This window comes from Melitaea cinxia, chromosome 12 (genome assembly GCF_905220565.1).
Source record: "Melitaea cinxia chromosome 12, ilMelCinx1.1, whole genome shotgun sequence".
NCBI classification, from domain to species: Eukaryota; Metazoa; Arthropoda; class Insecta; order Lepidoptera; family Nymphalidae; genus Melitaea; species Melitaea cinxia.
This window is the reverse complement of record NC_059405.1, coordinates 9,487,072-9,510,098: the sequence shown is the minus strand read 5'-3', so window position 1 is coordinate 9,510,098 and position 23,027 is coordinate 9,487,072. Positions and strand designations below refer to the sequence as shown.

The 23,027-nt window shown below is 36.5% G+C and overlaps 1 protein-coding gene and 1 long non-coding RNA gene across 2 annotated transcripts; both read right to left on the bottom strand.

Moving 5' to 3' along the window:
• Positions 1 to 227: 227 nt before the first annotated feature.
• On the bottom strand, positions 228 to 6,865 carry LOC123658220 (tropomyosin-like). Its single transcript, XM_045593661.1, has 6 exons — positions 6,782 to 6,865; positions 6,576 to 6,693; positions 4,794 to 4,929; positions 4,261 to 4,324; positions 2,984 to 3,138; positions 228 to 354 (listed from the first exon to the last, which is right to left on the bottom strand). Exons 1-6 carry the CDS (start codon positions 6,863 to 6,865, stop codon positions 228 to 230), a joined length of 684 nt encoding a protein of 227 aa, XP_045449617.1.
• Positions 6,866 to 14,744: 7,879 nt separating this feature from the next.
• Positions 14,745 to 22,819, bottom strand: LOC123658149. The gene is made up of 3 exons (XR_006743839.1): positions 22,737 to 22,819; positions 21,103 to 21,108; positions 14,745 to 14,755 (listed from the first exon to the last, which is right to left on the bottom strand). It is a non-coding gene; the product is annotated as an uncharacterized LOC123658149 (long non-coding RNA).
• Positions 22,820 to 23,027: the final 208 nt, after the last annotated feature.

Below are 23,027 nucleotides of genomic sequence, written 5' to 3'. Positions count from 1 at the left end.
AACTCACCGGGAAATAAAAACAATAAATAAATTATATGCTACAACTGATATAATAAAGTAACTAATGAAAGGTTTATAACAGATAAAATTAGACAACATAAGGAAAATAATTTTTATTCCTGCTTCAATAGACAATTAATAACTAAGTTATATACTAGTATTTATAATAATCGTATTATATTAAAAAGGATTATCGAAAGAAATTTATAACAAAGAGATAATAATAATTATTTGCGACTTAATGATTGCGAAGTCGTGCTTGATTGGTTCTTGAGAATGTAATCTCGTTTAGAATTTAGCGTCTCGCACTGTTCCGTAAGAGACTTAATTTTTTTTTCTAAGCCCGTTTGACCACTGTAAAAAGTATTATACAAGCTGTGGTTAACTATGTATCATAGTATAATTAAGAAATATTGCCTAATTGTATATTATTAAAATAATAACTAGACTTATTACTACCAGGATTTCCATTTCATAATTAATCTTTAAATAAGCGTTAAAAAAACATATATACAGAAACAAAACAGAAATGTGTAATGTAAAAAAAAAACCACGTACGTTAAATTAAAATACATAATATAAAATTTTTTTTTAATGAATATACATTTAGAGTTAACACTGTTCAGCTCTTTAATTAATCTAAATTCTAAGCACTGGTTATGTATATGGTGTCGTAATGGGAAATGTGAGTCACGTTATAGTAATCGCAATTATTATAGCTTGAACATAAATATTTATTCGTTTTGGAGCACGTAAATTTTCTTTACAATGTTTTCCATTATCTCAGAACGCGAAATGAATATAAAACACATACCTATAGAGCTACTTATCGAGGTATGTTAGAACATCAGTCACGATTTAGAATATATACTGAAGCAACATACCGAAGAAGTCTATTTGTCTTTAGAATAAATAACCTTTTAGTAGTAAAACTTATCTTTAGAACTTAAAATACAGGAAATAAGTTACGTATGTGAGTTAACAGCGGGGATAGAATAAGCCACTAGGAACTGTTTCTTTTCAATTAATAAAATACAACTTTTATAAAAATATATCATAAATATAGTTGAATTCGATGTTAAAAAAATAATACTATATCAAAAACTGCAATACCGTCATAAGTTAAATAGTGTTATCTACAATAAGTGTAACAGGTTCTAGTTATATAATGAAATGCTCTATAGTGCACGGCAATAAATATTGCGCAAAGATCTGCGGAAAGAGATAATCGGCTAATTTCAGCTTTTTTAGCTGTCTCTGGTGCACACTACCTATATGAGGTTTTTTCAGTCGTTGTTTAAGTGAGATACAGTGCAGTCACACACAGTCAAATATATATTAACACCCCAATATTTAAATAATTTAAAGTTGTGCTATGACATATTTAGGAAAAAGAAGAAAACCTTTACAAGGTCAATCAGTTAGTTCAGCCTATTGCAGTCCCCTATTGGACACTGGCCTCCCCAAGTTCGCGCCAGACGTCCAGTTTTCTGCAATCTTCATCCAGCCTAGACCGGTAATCTTACGTAGATCGATGGTCCAGCGAGCCGGGGTACGTCGTACACTGTGTTTGCAAAGACGCGGTCTCTACTCCATAACACGTCTGCTCCAATGGCCATCTGTCCTGCGACACAGGTAAGCCCACTGTCACTTCAGCTTGCTAATTGTGTGGGCTACGTCGGTTAGTTTCAATCTCTATATCGCTTCAGGCTGTAATATCCCACTATTGGGAATAGGCCTCTTTCCCCGTGCAGGAGAAGGATCAGAGCTTAATCCACCAATTTCATTCTCTAGCGGAGTCTCATTTCTAATCCTATCTTTGAAATAAACCCCAAGTATGGCCCGTTCCATTGCGCGTTGAGCGACTTTAAATTCGAGAACCATTCTATTCGTCAATGTCCACGTCTGGGCTCCGTATCTTAGCACTGGCAGGACGCATTGCTTGAAGACTTTTGTCTTCAAGCATTGTGGAATTTTCGAAGTGCAGACCCGACGAAGCCTGCCTAACACTGCCCAGCCCAACCGAAGCCTCCCATTGGCCTCCTTCTCGAAGTTGTGGCGGCCTAGTTAAATGGTATGACCAAGGTAATCATAATCCTAAACCACTTCGAGAAGAGTACCATCAACCGATACCGGTCTCGGTATAACTTGGTTGTTAACACATAACTTTTATTTTGTCGAAGTTCATATCATACCGCCGAGCATTATTAGGTCAATCACGCGAAATCATCTTCAATTTTTATAAATATTTTGTTACCGGAATGAAAACATTAGTAATTAAATTATATAGTTTCAAGAGCCACTGGAATATTAAGAGAAACTTTAAGCAATATCATAAACGAACTCCGTTCTGAAACATATTCTACAGCAATTAAGTTCAGTACTCTGAAAAAAGGGAGACGAAAAAAGAATCTCGTTTAGACATGGATGATTTTGACTATAATGTAACTAGCGGTAAATAGGTAAATATGTGAACATGATGTGGACGTGTTTTTTATTTCATTTTACCCTAACATAAAGACATAGCTAATAGAAAAATTGGTGTATTTTATACGAAGAATTAAAAAAAATTATCAATACAAGCAAATCATAATCTTAATACCTCCTAATAGATATAGAACTATTAGTATTTCGAATATGATCCCAAGACCCCCAGGCCTATCATATTTTTAGCCGAATGAAAATAGCTCAAATTAGTAGCATTTTATGTACATTTAGCGGTTAATATTAACAAATTGACCCTCGGCCACAGCTAGCGGGTATGTATATGTTCTCTGTATACACTAATACTGCATACATGTTGTCGATCAGTAAAAATAATAGGTTTGGGGGTGTGGGATCTTGGACCATAACACTCAACGATATCGGAATAAGCTGATTGTCTCTTTCCAAAGGTGCAATATTCATCACCGGTTACTGTATTTACAGTTGATAAATTATTACGGTTCAGAAGTATGGGTTGTAAAAAATACTGTATATTTACATTATTGCAAGAATATCTTCAGGAACGTCAGATTGCAGACTAGTAAGCTCTCGCTTGAGCTCAGAAACATTAAACTGCAGTTTCTTTTCCTCGTTGACAAAGCTTAAATTCATTTCCTTTATCGTTTCCAGTTCGTTTGTGACTTCGTCTTCATTCTTTAGTTGGGTACGAATTGATTAATACCAAGCTTTAAATTGACGACGCGTTGACGCTACGGTCACAGCGCTGGTTATGTGTCCGTTCCACTGGTGGTTGTGGGTTCGATTCCCACATGAAAAACCGTACAAATGTTAGTCGTGGTCTGGGCGTTTGTGCAGTTCTTGTGAATCTCCCCACCGTGCCTCGGAGAGCACGTTAAGCCGTCGATCCCGGTTGTTATCATGTACAACTGATAGCAATCGTTACTTATAGTAGGGAACATAATAAGTAAGGAATGTATCCCCCAACCCGCATTAGAGCAGCGTAGTGGATTAAGCTCTTATCGTTCTCTCGAATATAGAATATTTCTAATTTTCAACAATAATATACAAATAATATTAAATTGTTGTTGATAATTCGACAATCACTCAATCATATTGTTTACCATATCAAGTTAAAAATAACGAAAATCTAATAAGCAATTTAGTAATCATCAAAGTCAAATTCTAAAGCAGATACGTTCACAAATTACACGATACATTGACTGCCTGCTGGTAAATATACATATAAATCAGGTTATTTCATAACAAAAATTGCGACATTATATTTTAATTCCGTATTATAAACCGCGTAATTGAGGAAATTGTATGAGAACCTCATATAGACAAAACTTTTCATTTCGAAGATTTATTTATTATTTTCAGACTGAAAAATTATTTTCAAAATTCTAAACAAACATTTGAAACATTGTTTCCTTTTAGATATATTTCTGAACCAGTTCTATAAATAAGTATTATCTACTAGTATTACACTTTTATATTGAATGTTATTATGGAAATGAATGAAATATAGATGACATAATAATTACATGCGCATAGCGATATGTAAATTAAAAAAGCTTATCAACTCTATTGGACAGCTCATCCGACCTGCATTGAATATTTATGAAGGTAGGACTTTTACTGGTTTTATAATGATATAATTTATAGTTTTTAATCTTCTCATAATATCAATAATTAATACTTGATACATGAATATATTCATACTTGATAAATCCGAAAAATAAAAACAAGCGTAAGATATAGGTGTGAGTAAAACTCTATTCGTAGGTCATTAAGAAATTAAATAAAAATACTTACATAAAATGCACGAGACGACCTAAACATGTTGGCCAATTCACGTAATGTATCTTCATATTTGCGTCTGTAGCGATATGTGTAAAAGTAAAAATTTGGAGCCTCATTAATCTTTATATCAATTTTGAAATTATTTAATCAATTAAGAAATTGCAAACAATATGGCGTTTAATATTTAGTGGAGTACGAAATTCTATCACAAAAAAAATTAAAAAAAAATATCTAATATATAAAATTCTTGTGTCGCGGTGTTTGTAGTTAAACTCCTCCGAAACGGCTTGAGCGATTCTCATGAAATTTTGTGTGCATATCGGGTAGGTCTAAGAATCGAACAACATCTATTTTTCAATCCCCTAAGTTATAGTGGGGAGGGGAGGAGATTGAGAAACCTAATAAAATATAAATATATGGCAAAACAACGTTTGCGGGGTCAGCTAGTTACACTATAACAAAAATTCTTTTGTTATTTATTCTTGTAATTTATCAAAAAAAGCAGTGAGTTTTAAAGTACTAAATTAAATAGAACACGTCCGCACATTTCGACTTCCGTATCCCGTTCTTCCTGTTTCAGCAATTCTTCAAGTACGCTACGATCCCTGCGAGCTCTTTCGAGTTTTTCACTCACTTCCTCACTCTGCCGTTTCAGTTGCATGCGCTTAGCGGTTAATCTTACTGAAATAATTGTTGGTAAAAACATAAAAAACGAGTAGATTAGATAACTGTTCTGGATCCCCAATACAGTCGCGTTTCATAAAAATGTCTTTCCTCGGTAATCTTCACCTACAGGTCTATTTTTAACAATGTTTCAGATTTTTTTTTTAAATAATAAATATCTACTATAGTCTATAGTTTTATTTATACATATATTATTTGAAGATTGTAATTTTTATAAAAAAAAAAATTTATGGTATGTATATAACAAAATTGTATGCTATATAAAAAAAAAATTGTATGTTACCTCAGAGCTTTTGATTGGGAGGACCGATTTTGATGATTCTTGTTTTATTCGAAAGCTGATGGTTGTTTTGTAGTCCGGTTTACATTTAATCGGGATTTACTAACTAATTTTTGAGTAATCTTTGATAAAACGCATTTACTTGACTATAGTTTCGTCTACTTACGTTGTGTTAATACTTACGTTGTATTACTTGTCGATGTAATTGAAGTAGATTTTTATTTTCGTTTGCAAGCAGACACAATTATTTGTTAGATAAATGATAGTTTTTTGGTTTCAAATAATTATCTTTTTTCTTTATTAGATTTTACATTTTTTTTTTGTATACAGTTTTACATTTTTTTTTTGTATATTTTTGTGTGCAGTGTATTGCATGAATAAAGGTTTATATAAATAAATCTAACTATGATAACTAATTTATTTGTCTCCTGGTTGTATGTCAAACTAAATATTGTTTTTAGAATTATGGGTAATTACCTAAAATTATGTATAATTTATTGTGTGTAGTCTGTCCATGTCCAAATATGTCCAATATGTCAATATTTATTATGTGGACGGAAAATTATGTTATATGGACTTGCCCATTGTTGCAGTGTGTAGTGTATATTTATCAAAAAAAAAACAAGATATCGAACCCGCATATATATATTTGTGGAGTGATTGTATATATTTTATATTACAACCACTCTAGTGTTTATATTAAATATCTACGATTTTATTTTTGTGTTACCCACACATTAGGAATTCTAAACATTTTTGAATATCATATCAAAAATTTACCGCTCCAGCTCAAAGATTTCGATCTAGCGGGTACATCGTTCCATAGCTTAATTGGCGGTCAGGTAGGTAGAGGTCAGTCGGAGACGCGGGTTCGAAACCCCGCTGGAGCGGTCAATTTTTGATATGATATTCAAAAATGTTTTGATATTTAATATTATTTATTACGTGCTGTGTGGCTACGGCACTAAAGAATTTAGCCACCCCCTCTCTTACCGTGGGTGTCGTAAGAGGCGACTAAGGGATAACAAGATTCCACAACCACCTTGGAACTTAAGAAGTCGACCGATGGCGGGATAACCATCCAACTGCTGGCTTTGAAATACACAGGCCGAAGACGGGCAGCAGCGTCTTCGGTGCGACAAAGCCAGTACTGCGGTCACCAACCCGCCTGCCCAGCGTGGTGACTGTGGGCAATACACATGAGTTCACGTTATTTTTGGCGTAAACTTGTGGAGGCCTATGTCCAGCAGTGGACTGTATAGGCTGTAATGATGACAATGATGATTATTTATTACACTTTCTGATCGGCGTATTGTATAACCATTAAGCAAATTAAACGTTTTTGTGAATTTGTTTTACAAACCGTTTTCTTGCTTAAGATCTTCAATTTTTGTGTTAAGAGCGCGCGCTTCACGCAAAGCTGTTATAGTTTCACGATACTTTTGTTCATTTTCAGCATCTAGCGCTGGAATCGCTGATCTCTTTAAGAAAGAAAAAACATAGGTGAACAAGGTATTTATTAAGCCAATGAAACGTTTCAATGGAAAATAAATTATTGATTACACGTACCTGTGCAACTAAATCATTTTCTATTTCTTCTAGGTTTGATTTAAGTAAGCATATTTCAACTTGTTGTTTTTCTGGGGAAAACATTATTAATTATAAAATTAGAAAAGTTTACAAAGCAAATATTATTACAACAAGAAATGAAACTTCGAAGTAAATAGCATTCGCGCTAAATTGCAGACTTAACATTTTGAATAATTCGATTTGAGCTAACGTTTGACTTTATTCTGCCCAAAAGTTGCAAAATGAGAACTAAAAATAGTTTTAAAAAGCATATAGTAAGTTAATTTTTTTTTCAAAGAAAAATCTAGAAATTTAGTATCGAATTGTTTTTTATAGCACAAACATATTTATTTTCGTTACATTATACATATAAATATATTGATACTTGAAATGTGAATATTAAAAAGCGCGGGAAATTAATTTAATCTTGATATTCTACTGTGACAGAATATACAGATATACAATACGTATAAAACGTATGTACATAATTATAAAATATATTGAAATTTTTTGAATTCCGTTTTATATTATCTTAAATACATTAAAAATATAAAAGTATAATTTTATCGTTATTCCATTTTAATAAACAATTTTACCTTTGCACATTTTTTTTTTTAATTTTAGTCTGTATAAATATTTCATTGTGCGACCGCGTTTTTCTTACTAAAAAAAGTGGGAGAAGATTTAATTTTCGAATGAGTGATTATAATATTCTAACTTCTAGGCTGAAGTGAATATTATTCGGTGAATTTTCACTGAATAGAAAGCACCGCGCGGAATGTATGTACTCTAGCGTTATTTTGACGATTCAGTATTGGGATGTAACGAAGACTCGATATTCTTTTTTTTAATTAAATTCTTAATTTTCAAAAAATCAACATCATTGGATAATAAAGGTATTAAAAATAAAATTATTATAATACTAATAATGGTAGATAATTTTTGTTCAGTATTTTGAATGTGATATTGTTTTGGACCCTTCCTCACCCCTTGTCGCACAATGTCGCTCTTCGTGGACCTTCGTGTACCTCTCCTGCTCAAGGATCAGCGGCCCACATGATCCTGGGCTGGCTGAACTAGTCAGCCCTCTTTTCACGCATAACGGACCAGCTTTGAGTCTAAATGCGGAAAACCGAGCCCACAACTAACTAACTAATCTCCCCTTTAACGTGTTACGTAATTTATGGATGGACCCTTAGTAAAAAATGAGCATGTGGACAATTTACATAAAACTGATTATAATGTACTCGTAAAATTACCTACTACTAACATGTTTTTTTTTCATACTACACGTGATTCGACGATTCAATAATATTATTTTAATTAATTTATTTATTGAGTTATATAATATTATTTTAATCTATATGATATTATTTTAATTTATTTATTTATTGAGAATAATCGTTTTCTGAATTCTGGTGTCAAGATTCCATCCATTAAATTACATGACATTTTGAATTTCAATGTTTTTATTATTCTGCTTTACATAAGAATGTCTTCATTCTAATGATCATAAATTCGTAAATTGAGATTTTGAAAAGTTTTTTTTGTATTTAGTTTGATGTTATGAGGAACTGTTTTATAAAAGTACTAGCGACCCGTTCCGGCTTTGCACGTGTGCAATGTTGATACTAATTATTTCTCGTAAAGAGTAAAGGATAAAAAAAGGTTACTGTGAATTATCCTTACGAGATGACATATACCATCGCGGATTTTTTTGTGGGCTTTTTTAAGGTGCACAATACTGTGGTAGATACATTATTTTGATCTATCTCGGAGGGTTCAGCCAGCGTTTGCTATGTTAGCACAAAAAATGTGTTTATTTACGACATCACATTGGAAACCTCTAAAACTATCAGAGTTCCTCTACTATATTATGCACGTATTATAAATATAAAGCTTCCTCTAGAATCGCTCTATTTACCAAAGAAAACTGCATCAAAATCCGTTGCGTAGTTTTAAAGATCTAAGAATGCAGACAGCGGAAAGCGACTTTGTTTTATGCTATGTTGTGATTCTCATAATTATTGGACTAAAACCTAGATACTGTTAGTAACGCATACAACAACGTTGTAACTAAATCAAAATTGTTCCAAAATTACGGCAAATGTTTTTACGTAATGTCTAGTAAATTATTTAGTGTACAATATAATCGTAATATTTCCTCCTTAGTATTGTTTCAATGTAACAGTAAAGGTTTTGCAACTAAATGACCGAAAGAGGAAGGGTGTTGAGGAAGATTTGTCGGTGTAGAACTAGAACTTGAAATATACTGCTGTGTCTCTTTCCCTAGTATAAACGGGTCCGTCGTTGTTTATTGTTTACTTTACGACTATAAACTTTTCATGATATATAGAATATATCCCAAAAGGATATATATGTAAAATGATATGTAGAATATATCAATAGAGTTGCAAACGTTGTAGATAAAGTTTAATAGTTTGCATAGTCCAACTGTGTTATTGCTTAATTAATGCTATCAATCATGGCTGCCATTTGCTGTAGGGAGCATCATTCGTAACATTTGATAAATTGCTTGCAGTTACTATTGTGACACCTTTACAAGTGATACGATAAAAATACATACAATTGGGGCGTAAAACTATTTAAAATATATATATGAACATCAGTAATATATTACTTAATTAAAATATTTCTATAAATCTAACTTCAAATCCTAACTTCCTATCCGTCACTACTATATCATGTCCTGTGCCCAAAGGTTATCTGGAAGAAATCGCTCTTCAGCGATAAGATCGCTTTTGTACATCTTTTTTTTTTGTAATTACTGTTTGTTTATATTTTGGTGTACAATAAAGAATATATTATTATTATTATTATTATTCAAAGAACTCAATTTTAATTGACCTGTTTATTACAACTATAAATAATACATATTTTTATAAGATTATATGTATTTATACTATTAATAAAAGTCATACATTAAGAAGCCCTAGTAGAAGTTTACATTAAATATAGGTATATTTTTCTTATTTATTATATTAGACGTTTACTTACAATTTGGCATGCACATAGCTTAGGCCCCTGAACTGACATATGCTACCATTCATCCGAGAAAAACTCATAGCTCTCTAGGGATAGCGTAAATACGTCACTGCTACGATTGTACCTCTAGCGAATTTTCTGTCTTTGCAAACTATATACAACATATTTCTGGTCAAGTGACCAGATATATCCGTATATTATACAGGGTTACAGGAAAAGTCGACCTAGATCCATTAAGGGCGTGTAGTACACATCATTTCTGAATGATTTCACTATGGAACCCCCCATCCTAAACTTAACCGTTTTCGAGATATTCGAGTTTTAATTTTTTTTTATGAAAATGCCCAATTTTTCGGCTATTGATTTGAATATTTTGAATGTTTTTGACTCTTATGATTATTTTTTTGGTTTTTTACATGAAGAATAAGATGCTTAATGACCTCAATGACTAAAATTGCACGTAAGTTAACTAAATGGGTCGTTGTAGACGATCGAAACTTAAGAAAATAAGTACAAATTATAAAAAAATATTTTTCTTTTCTGGATATCTCAAAAAAATATTATGGCACTTACTCTGCAGATATGCTTAAAAATATCTACATTTTATCAGCTATCCAACGAGGTATAACACTCTAGGGTTGTATTTAAACTCATAGAAAAAAACATAGTTGAAAAGGTTAACTAGGCAATCCAAATAAGAAAAGAGTAAAGGGGTCAAGGATAATTAATGCTGCTAACGACATAAGAACAACATTAACCACTGGTGTAGTGAAAAGTGGACTACGTGAAAGAATGAGAAAATGTGTGCGAAATAGAGGTGGACACGTAGAACATGAACTTCAAAAACATTAGGTGAATAAATGTTATTTTGAACTGATTTATTGTTTCATTTAGCTTACTACAATCACCGACGATCTGTAATGATTGATGCTGAACTTAAATCAAATTAATTAGATTAAATAAGCGCTATTTATTCTGACTGCCATGTAGCCTTAGAAACTAAGTTTCATCTTTGAGGTTAATAAATACCCTAGAGTGTTATACCTCGTTGGATAGCTGATAAAATGTAGATATTTTTAAGCACATCTGCAGAGCAAGTGCCATAATAATTTTTTGAGATATCCAGAAAAGAAAAATATTTTTTTATAATTTGTACTTATTTTCTTAAGTTTCGATCGTCTACAACGACCTATTTAGTTAACTTACGTGCAATTTTAGTCATTGAGGTCATTAAGCATCTCATTCTTCATGTAAAAAACCAAAAAAATAATCATAAGAATCAAAAAAATTCAAATTATTCAATTCAATAGCCGAAAAATTGGGCATTTTCATAAAAAAAATTAAAACTCGAATATCTCGAAAACGGTTAAGTTTAGGATGAAGGGTTACATAGTGAAATCATTCAGAAATGATGTGTACTACACGCCCTTAACGGATCTAGGTCGACTTTTCCTGTAACCCTGTATATACCATATCCGTTTATTAGTTTTTCTCTTCGGTTTTTGGGTACTACTAAAGCTAAAAATAATGTCATAACTGAAGGTATAGAATATGCTTACTACTCGAAAGTAAAGAAATAAAAAGTTAGCGCAGACACAACTGTAGGTGAGTAGATTAGTAATTATATAAACACAATTACAATAATGTGTTTTGTAACATTTTGGTATGTCGAGTTGAAGCTATAATAAAGATTTATATTATAAAGTACAATAAAAAATTTTTCGTACATAACTAGTTTTTTTAATCTTAATTTGGACTAAACAAATATTTCCGAAACCTGAAGCGGTAGTAATGTAATTCCTTAGTGCACTCGAGTAATAAAAACTAATGAAAGCAACCGCAGTAAACTAAAGGCACTGTTTAAAGTTTTTATTATGTTGAGAACACGTCGAGAATAAAAGAATAAATTAATTATATTTTAAAAACCTAATTCAATTTGTATTTGAGTTAAGACTAACAGAATTTTGGACCCTATTCTTATTACACATAAGGTTTTAATTGTATTATTACTTAATATAAACGTCCACGGCTGTTGTTAAGTAATAATAATAAAATAATAAAATCGTATGTTCAAACAGAGCTTCGAGTTTTTCTTAGGTATTTTAGGTCATTTCATAAAATTATAAAACACGTTTATAGTATAATAATGTATAATTTTTTTGCGTCTTCGAAGGATGCAAGAAAACAATTTCACTAAGATGAAACATGATTGGTTTTAGTTTTCATTTAATATAATAACAAATTATAATTTGTAGGCATACGAACACATTTCTTGTAAACTTGTTAACTAGAAAAACATATTGTCAGTATAATGTATCAAAGTGGTAGATAAAATTATTTCTCGAAGGAAATTTAGATTTTACTTAATGAGAGCTTAATTAACGTCGGCATTCAACAAGGTCAGACATTAGATCCGCTCTTTTCAGCTAAGATACATATTACATGTAAAAATTACCATCTATATTGAACTTATTATAACTTAGATGATGGAACCATATCAAGCGAAGTAGAATATATCAATTACAAAATTAAAAGAAGCGTATTAAATAAATTTTCAAATCATTTTCAGAAGGTAGAGCACAGCAAAAAAGTTTTGCTTAAATTCTGTGGCATCCCTACAGGGAAATTTCTCAATCTTACAGAGGATCCCAGCCGGTGCCGAAAGTGTTTTTCTTTTTTGAGTTTGTTTGTTTTTTGAGTGAGGTAGAGAGAACTCTTTAGATGCGCTGTGTTGACGGGAGAACTAGGTAAGGTCGGCAATGCGATTGTAATTCTCCTGGTGTTGCAGGAGTCCACAGTCTACGGTAACCCTTGAAGATATAATAATCCTATTAAGAACAAACTGTAGTTTGTTCTTAATTATAATGCCTGACTACAGTCCAAACATTGTAAAAATAAAGAATATAATAAAGGATATATTTTTATTGTGCACCATACATAAAAAAGATACATAAAAAAAACAAAAGTAATACAGTTAGAGGAAGACGTACAAAGGCTAGAAGAGCGATTTCTAACTGACAACCTTAAGGTATAGGACAAGGCATAGAAAAGCAGTTAAGAAGAGTACAAAGTAGGACACGTATAGGACGGAGTTTTTATAAGTTCCAAGGTGCTAGTGGAACTATGTTATCCCTTAGTCGCCTCAAAGACACCCACGAGAAGACAGGGGGTAGCTATATTCTTTACTGCCTTAACCACAAAGCAAGAGCAGGTGTTTGAAATATTTTAGTTATATTCTAATGAGTATATACTCATATACATATATATTTTCCCTCCCTTGACTGATTCGTTCCTTATAGATTCGCAGAATAGTGTAGCGTGCCAACTTCGTAAATATTTGTTTTTATTCGATTAACGTCTTGGCATGTGTAAACATTAAAATATATTTAAAGATAATGATGATACTGTTTCATCGCACACAAATTTAACAGCTCAGCTAAATAGTTCAGATATATGTAAGCTTAGAAATTCTGAACCGTCTCTTGAAAATTGTCATTTATTTAATATAGACTTATTATTATTAGGGACTTAATTACTTGTATATATATTTTATATAAAATATGTACAAAGATGTAACAGAGTATTCGCTATCTCACGTAAATGTAGATAAGAAAAGTTCAAATAAAAGCATAATAATACTGATCAGTAAAACGCTACGATAATTACTTTGATAACTTATTAACCGACTTCAAAAAAAAGGAGGAGGTTACTCAATTCGACCGTATATATTTTTTTTTTTTACTTTAACAACTTATTACTTTAACATAGTATCATACATGATTTGATGCAGGTACCTACAGCAATATGACACAAAGACACGGTGATACGGGTACGACGATATGATGAAAATAAGACGATGCGACGATGCGACGACACGACGATACGATGCGACGGACGGACAGGCAGTAAGAGAATAAAAAAGAGGCTTTGAGTGGAATAATATTTGTTCTAGCGAGGTCAATACAGAGTCGTATTGAGCCTTAATCTTTCTAAGAACAACCGTTTAATAGGCACAGCAAGGACACCTAATGAAAAACGTGTCAAACGAAGCGCTAAAGTCTATTGTACCACCAGAAATGCATTATATAGTAGTGCCCTACTAGTAGTAATCTCAATTGGTAGCCGGGAAGGTATATTCATTCTGCCGTATAACTTTATTAGCGTGATGTAGATTGGGACAGCGCCACCTAGTGATCTTAACAATTATTATGTTTTATTGATTAAGTTTGTTACATTAATTATCTTTAATATATTAATATGTGAAGCAAAAACTTTGTACTTCTTTTTACGAAAATTACTGGGACGGAAGAGTATGAAATTTCGCACACTTTAGTTTATATAGAGAAGGACTGCGGAATGCTAATATTTTTTTAATTATGCATAAAAAATACGTTAAATTAATAATAAAAAAAACTCAAACTACCATATATTTGACAAATGCGCGTCAGTCAAATTGAGAAAAAATTATAGACTATTGATTAATATTGTTTGTCTTTACTCAATGTCAAACATAATAACTGTGTAATATGTTCAAACTTTAATTTAAATTAATAATGGCCGAATTTCGACCACTAGTATTCGTTATTGTATATTAAATTCTTGTATTACATAGCTACTTAATGTCTGTCTGAAACTAGTTAATAGTTCGTTATACACGCCTAATCTGACCTATTCAAGAAATTTCTAACAACTTCGTGTACAATGAACTGTAAATTTATAGTCTTGAATACGTTGCACTAACTTGCTTCTTTATTAAAAAGTCTGCTGATCGTAAAACTTCCTCGAGTGTTCTATAGGAAGTACACTTTTGCTTTATATACTATTTATTATATAATGGTAACATAGTATGTTATCGAGGATACAACAAAGTAATTTCATTTTTGCTATTTTCTCTTATTCGTTCTTTTAAAACATCTACGTATAACTGTACTATTGACGGTATATTAAGTTATAGGGACATAATATATGCTATAGTGTAAATTATTTTAATGGTACATAATACCTACTTTAAGTATACATTTTGTATAGCTGAAGCTGGTGAATCGCATTTGTAGTCGAATGTTTGCTGTTTCGACGCCGGTGTTGTTTACACTAAAATAAGATTTTCAGTCTACAGCATAAATCACGTCGTATCAATGCAATGCAATGCAACGAGTTGGCTTTAGAAAGTCCACATTAATCATTCGAGAAAACCGTACTAAACTGAATTCAGTTATGCAAATTAACTGTGTTAACGGTTAAATGTTTTGATAAAACTATGTAAAACCGATATTTTTCTTTGAAAGTAAAGTATGAAACCGTATAAAATTGGGTTTAAACATATTTTATTCAGTTGTTTTGTGTAAGCAAATGTTTGTTTCATAGAAATGATAACGAAATTCCTTTAACATTGTATATTTTTACATTTATTCGAAAAATTTGGTGTTTTTTTTTCAGTATACGTCCAAGGAGTTGATATCAAAATATCGCTCTTTAGTTAGTTTTTTAATTTTTCTGTAATGAGTAAGTAGGTACCTAAAGTTTGAAATAAGTTTTACATATGAAGAAAGCTGGACAGATACAATTTAAGCCATCATCATCATCATCATCATTCCAGCCTATTGCAGCCCACTGCTGGACATAGCCTCCCCAAGTTCGCGCCAAACATCCCGGTTTTCTGCAATACTCATCCAGCCTACACCGGTGATCTTACTTAGATCGTCAGTCCAGCAGTCCGGAAGATATCACTGCGTTTGCCAAGGCGTGGCCTCCACTCAAGGACACGTCTGCTCCAACGGCCTTCGGTCCTGCAACACAGGTGACCAGCCCACTGCCATTTCAACTTGCTAATTCTGTGGGCTATCTCGGTTACTTTCGTTCTCTCGCGGATAGTCTCGTTTCTAATCCTATCTTTAAGAGAAACCTCAAGCATAGCCCATTAAATAGTGTTCGTTCATTACTAATAGTAAAAAATATATCCGATAACCCACAGTGACGTGGTACGTGGTAGATTAAGCTGAATGCCATAATGCCGAGCAGTGGCATGTTATGGGCTGAATCGATCGATAATAATAAACAAGGACTGATAAAATACAAATGTACTGATAATTCTATATCTTTCTTATTAGAAGACAAACATATGTAATTTGTTTATAATTCCAAAAGTTATTTCTTAGGGGTCTTTTGAATATGGATATATTAATATCACTCATATCCCTTTATAACTAACTTGCAGAACCAAAAAAAATTTTAACTTAGAAAGATACTTTACTTCGATAAATAAGACAATAATGAAATTTCGGTAAGATCTGTGCAAAAAAATATGTGACAGCAGACACCTATAAAATTTTATGGACAAATTTATAGTCGTGCCGTTATATCCACAGCGGCAGAACATGAGAGTACTCGTATTCTTACAATGAATACACATACCTTCAAAAGCTAAAATTGCAGACATAAGCGAGACAAATAAAAAAAGCGCTAAAGTTTCAATTATATTAATTCCTATTCCTATTACAAAAATAACAATAACACATGTACTGAAAAAATAAACACTAAAAAAACTTTTTAAACATTCTCAATAACATAAGCCATATACTCTGAAGATGATAGATGAATATTTTAATCGAGTTTTTCATTGTCCTTAACAGATTTAAAAAAAATTCATTGTCCTTAACAGATTTAAAATGATTCGTAAATATAACATAAGTATATTGCAGAAATGTGTGATAAGTACTGTGGATGATAAAGATCTATTGTACCACTACTAGATACTTCATTAGAAATGTACGGTGCGTAGATGAGAATGCTTGTGTCGATGATGAGAACGTTAAGGAAATAGAGGTATGTCAAGCAGGAAATACCTTGCTCAATATATTAAAATCGACTTTTATGTAGTGTATTTGTTAGTGAGTTAGAACAAATTTTTTGGGTTAGTACTTGACATTTTTTTACTATTATACTCTTATTACAAGATTACTAAATTCCCGCACAATATTGATGTATTCTAAAATGAAGCTATTCAAGAAAAAATGACAAAAAAACTGTCCTAGTTACATATCTTAATAGAAACGTATTCATACATATAACATTACTAAACAGTTTACTTAAAACTGATTTCAATAATAAGTACCGAAAAGTAAGGAATGTAGCAAAACCTTTTTGTTTCCTAAACTCAATTTTCCCGAAAGTAATTAAATCCTAAACAAAATGATAGAATCAGCAAGTAACCCAATTTGATGTTTGTGAATTGAATTCTACGTCAAATTCATTATCATTCCACTCTTCCGAACAAATTTTCCTTGACATGAGCGTTGTGTCAGTTGATAAAGGCAATTTCCACAAAAAAAAAACCATGTAGAAACTTGTATGTCGTGAATATGTATGTTTTTACCCGACTGCAAAGGAAGGGTTATTAAATTATAGTGAAAGGCACACAGTAAGTAGGTACTAAGTATTTTATAAACCACAATTGTATACGAAAATTATACAGTTTTTTTTATTTAAAATATTAAATCATAAACACAAAAAAAATAGTGTCTTGTGTTTATGATGTGTTATTATAAACACAACGACACACAAAAACAAAACAATAACCATAAAGTTAACCATGTTGGTTACGTTATTTCATATTTAAATATATATTCGTAGTTGACGTCCTTTAAGACATACTAAATCGATTTTGAGATATAAGACAAACCTCTTTAACTTTGAAGAAATATAAATTGACTTCTTCTAAAATATATATGTCATTGAATAAATAACTTACTATAATTAAAATTTAGTAAATGCTTGCAGAAAGCTGTTTATTATTCAGTTCAAAATAAAACACTAAATATGCTGAGCGCGACAGAATTCAATTTGAACCAACTGTCTCTTTTTGTAGCTTAAATTAAAATGACACAATACGATTCCGTTACTTCGTTTTTAGGACAGATAATTTAGCTGGCGAAATAGACGTGCGATTAAAATGTGCCAGTATCTCGCTTTCCAATAAATTGTAGGTAATCGCAAGTATTATGGTATATTTATAGAAATAACATAAAATTATTGTATATGAATATGTATTCCTACTAGACCGACCTAAAACAAATAATAAAAAAAATATATCATTTGTGATGACAAAAAAAGATTATCGTGAAAGTTTGAGCCCTTAATAATAATATTAAGGGGCATTTTTTTACTCAAAACGCGTCAATTTTGAAAAATTTCAATCATCCAGAATCAGTATTCTTAAAGAAAATTAAATTTACTAGAAAAAAGCTTTCTTAGTAAATTAATATAAAACAAGCAGTTTACTTGAATACTTTTTTTCATAAGAAATTTAATACTAAAAAGTTATTCGACGTTGAGGTTAAATTAAAAGTAATTTATCGCCGTGTGTGTGTCAACTACGCGCTTCAACACTGGATGCTTTTATTATAAAATTTTGCACAGTTACATACTAAATTCTATCGCCTATTGGGATACCAACCTCAAAGTATTTACTACGCAAGTATTCACAATTAATTATACAGGTCATGATGTTATCAAATTGCATATGAGTATATAATATGTATAGCAGGTGTAAATTATGTAGGACAATCGAGTTATCTAATAACATCGAACTCGAATAACTATATTGCAAACTGTATAATTAAAGTATTTATATAATTTGTTTTCTTTGTCAATGTTAAACTTTTTTTTAATTGAAAAATAAGCATGAAGTTTGTGTTGTTTGCCTGCCTGCCTGCCTGCCTGCCTGCCTGCCTGCCTGCCTGCCTGCCTGCCTGCCTGCCTGCCTGCCTGCCTGCCTGCCTGCCTGCCTGCCTGCCTGCCTGCCTGCCTGCCTGCCTGCCTGCCTGCCTGCCTGCCTGCCTGCCTGCCTGCCTGCCTGCCTGCCTGCCTGCCTGCCTGCCTGCCTGCCTGCCTGCCTGCCTGCCTGCCTGCCTGCCTGCCTGCCTGCCTGCCTGCCTGCCTGCCTGCCTGCCTGCCTGCCTGCCTGCCTGCCTGCCTGCCTGCCTGCCTGCCTGCCTGCCTGCCTGCCTGCCTGCCTGCCTGCCTGCCTGCCTGCCTGCCTGCCTGCCTGCCTGCCTGCCTGCCTGCCTGCCTGCCTGCCTGCCTGCCTGCCTGCCTGCCTGCCTGCCTGCCTGCCTGCCTGCCTGCCTGCCTGCCTGCCTGCCTGCCTGCCTGCCTGCCTGCCTGCCTGCCTGCCTGCCTGCCTGCCTGCCTGCCTGCCTGCCTGCCTGCCTGCCTGCCTGCCTGCCTGCCTGCCTGCCTGCCTGCCTGCCTGCCTGCCTGCCTGCCTGCCTGCCTGCCTGCCTGCCTGCCTGCCTGCCTGCCTGCCTGCCTGCCTGCCTGCCTGCCTGCCTGCCTGCCTGCCTGCCTGCCTGCCTGCCTGCCTGCCTGCCTGCCTGCCTGCCTGCCTGCCTGCCTGCCTGCCTGCCTGCCTGCCTGCCTGCCTGCCTGCCTGCCTGCCTGCCTGCCTGCCTGCCTGCCTGCCTGCCTGCCTGCCTGCCTGCCTGCCTGCCTGCCTGCCTGCCTGCCTGCCTGCCTGCCTGCCTGCCTGCCTGCCTGCCTGCCTGCCTGCCTGCCTGCCTGCCTGCCTGCCTGCCTGCCTGCCTGCCTGCCTGCCTGCCTGCCTGCCTGCCTGCCTGCCTGCCTGCCTGCCTGCCTGCCTGCCTGCCTGCCTGCCTGCCTGCCTGCCTGCCTGCCTGCCTGCCTGCCTGCCTGCCTGCCTGCCTGCCTGCCTGCCTGCCTGCCTGCCTGCCTGCCTGCCTGCCTGCCTGCCTGCCTGCCTGCCTGCCTGCCTGCCTGCCTGCCTGCCTGCCTGCCTGCCTGCCTGCCTGCCTGCCTGCCTGCCTGCCTGCCTGCCTGCCTGCCTGCCTGCCTGCCTGCCTGCCTGCCTGCCTGCCTGCCTGCCTGCCTGCCTGCCTGCCTGCCTGCCTGCCTGCCTGCCTGCCTGCCTGCCTGCCTGCCTGCCTGCCTGCCTGCCTGCCTGCCTGCCTGCCTGCCTGCCTGCCTGCCTGCCTGCCTGCCTGCCTGCCTGCCTGCCCGCCTGCCTGCCTGCCTGCCTGCCTGCCTGCCTGCCTGCCTGCCTGCCTGCCTGCCTGCCTGCCTGCCTGCCTGCCTGCCTGCCTGCCTGCCTGCCTGCCTGCCTGCCTGCCTGCCTGCCTGCCTGCCTGCCTGCCTGCCTGCCTGCCTGCCTGCCTGCCTGCCTGCCTGCCTGCCTGCCTGCCTGCCTGCCTGCCTGCCTGCCTGCCTGCCTGCCTGCCTGCCTGCCTGCCTGCCTGCCCTGCCTGCCTGCCTGCCTGCCTGCCTGCCTGCCTGCCTGCCTGCCTGCCTGCCTGCCTGCCTGCCTGCCTGCCTGCCTGCCTGCCTGCCTGCCTGCCTGCCTGCCTGCCTGCCTGCCTGCCTGCCTGCCTGCCTGCCTGCCTGCCTGCCTGCCTGCCTGCCTGCCTGCCTGCCTGCCTGCCTGCCTGCCTGCCTGCCTGCCTGCCTGCCTGCCTGCCTGCCTGCCTGCCTGCCTGCCTGCCTGCCTGCCTGCCTGCCTGCCTGCCTGCCTGCCTGCCTGCCTGCCTGCCTGCCTGCCTGCCTGCCTGCCTGCCTGCCTGCCTGCCTGCCTGCCTGCCTGCCTGCCTGCCTGCCTGCCTGCCTGCCTGCCTGCCTGCCTGCCTGCCTGCCTGCCTGCCTGCCTGCCTGCCTGCCTGCCTGCCTGCCTGCCTGCCTGCCTGCCTGCCTGCCTGCCTGCCTGCCTGCCTGCCTGCCTGCCTGCCTGCCTGCCTGCCTGCCTGCCTGCCTGCCTGCCTGCCTGCCTGCCTGCCTGCCTGCCTGCCTGCCTGCCTGCCTGCCTGCCTGCCTGCCTGCCTGCCTGCCTGCCTGCCTGCCTGCCTGCCTGCCTGCCTGCCTGCCTGCCTGCCTGCCTGCCTGCCTGCCTGCCTGCCTGCCTGCCTGCCTGCCTGCCTGCCTGCCTGCCTGCCTGCCTGCCTGCCTGCCTGTCTGTCTGTTTGAACGCGCTAATCTATGAAACTACTGGTCCGATTTGAAAAATTATTTTAGTGTTAGATAGCCCATTTACCGAGGAAGGTTATAGGCTATATATCATCACGCTAAGACCAAAAGGAGTGGAGCACCAATGAAGAATGTTTCAAAATCGGGGATTAATTTTTCCTTTTGAGAGCTTCCGCTGCGTGCGCTATGAAAACAGAGATTTGATCCTCTTTAAAAGTTCTAAAAAAAGTCCGCGACAGCATACATCTATCTTTTAAGGTTGGCTCACTATAACCTTTTTTATGCTAATCAAGTTTATTCTAAAATAATGCATTATTGCGAAGATTTTTTTATAAACATGATACTACTATGAACTTTTCTAAATAAATACGTTATTCATTACAAGTATTTAATTTAAAACAAAATAGCCTTTTACATAATTCGATTTCAATGAGTATTTCAGGAGATATCGCAGTTTTTAAATAACATCGCAGCAAAATAATGATCAAGTATTGCGCGCGCCTCCGTTCCACGCGGACGAAGTCGCGCGCAGAGGCTAGTATACTATAAAAGAGAGTGTGATCTCGAACTGTGTGATTCGATTAATATGCACAGTGCGATTAATGTATACAGTGTTAAGTTGTCTATATAAATTAGCTTTGAAATTTTTTTTTTTTTACAATTAGGTCGACAAATATACGAACAGCTATGTTGATAGTAAGCCTATCGACACCTGTAACACCAAAAGCATCGTAAGCACGTTATCGGCCTTACCCTCAATTCCCTCAGGAGCTGTGGTCACCTTACTCACCACAGGAACACAACAATGCTTGAAAGAAGTGTTATTTAGCTGTGATCTTCTGTAAGGTCGAGGTACTTCCCCAGTCGGGCTGCTCCAGATTTTGTACAGAATATATCCTGCTATGCCCTACCTCAGTTATAATTTCTAAGAATGTTAATATGTTTCACACAACAGCTACCAGTATAGTATAAAAACCCCTGGGGAGACTTGGAGAAGATCGTTAGTAAATATTTATTCCGATAGTAATAAAAACGGAATATTATGTTAGCCCGATAGGAAGAAAGTTTATTTATTTATTGTTAATTATGATTACTAACAGAGCATAAAAATGAAAACATGTATCCCATAATATACACTTGTTTCATAACTGATTTCTGCTCTCATTACAAGTAACATTATATTCATTAGAGACAACGAATTTTAAAGTATTGGAAATTAAAATCAACAAAAACGATATGTGACAAAAAAAACTAAAAAAAAAATACAACCAGTCAACAACTTCAATATCTAACATAGAATGTTGCCGCCACTCATACCTTGGGTATAAAAAAACGTGTTTTTGTATCGGAAATATTCAAAATAGCAAAAAAAATTACAATGAAACACCGTTGATACCTTACCTAACGGTTACTTACACAAGGTATACTTACACAAAATATCGTTTTCCAGAACTGATTTATGACATTCATACCTCACATAGTTTTTGACTTATCTCTCACGTAGAGCAGGTGTCGTGGCGAAACCGGGTATGATTCCCGCTCGGACTGGACATTTTTGTTTATACAAATTATTTATTCATTTTATTTATCGATCTTACCCAGATGGTACAGGTTGCAACACGGGTACCAGATATTGCTAGCCATACAGCCAATTGCCTGGACCTTCTGCTGACTACAGATCCAGACAGACACTCGGTCTCAGTATCTGCCCCTCTAGGATCATCCGACCATTGTCTGGTGAAATCCATATCGACCGCCTCTCCTCCGGACAACTGTCCAAGGGGCACAAGAAGAGTGTGGCGATATGAGTTAGCGGACTGGGAAGAGATGCGGCATTTCTATGCATCTTTCCCATGGCGGCAAGTCTGTTTTTCCTCGGGTGACCCCTCGTGTTCGGCTGAGGCAGTTGCGGGCGTGATCCGACAGGGAATGGAATACTTTATACCCTTCTCTGACATATCGCTCGACCACAAATCCCGACCTTGGTACAACGCTGAGTGCGCCCATGCTGAAGCCCTTAAAGAGTCTGCTTACAAAGCTTGGGTACAGGTCCGCGATGCCAAAGCTGGAGCGCGGGGGGTTCGCACGAGGAAGAAAGCTTTTAATTCAGCCACCAAGTCCTGCAAACGGATATTACAAAAGGCCCGATTCGACCATATCCGTCGTATAGGCGCTAAACTTGCCTCCTACCCCCCTGGTAGTAAACAATTCTGGTCTCTGTCGAAGGCAGTAGAGTCCAATTTCTGCCGCCATACATTGCCTCCTCTGCAGA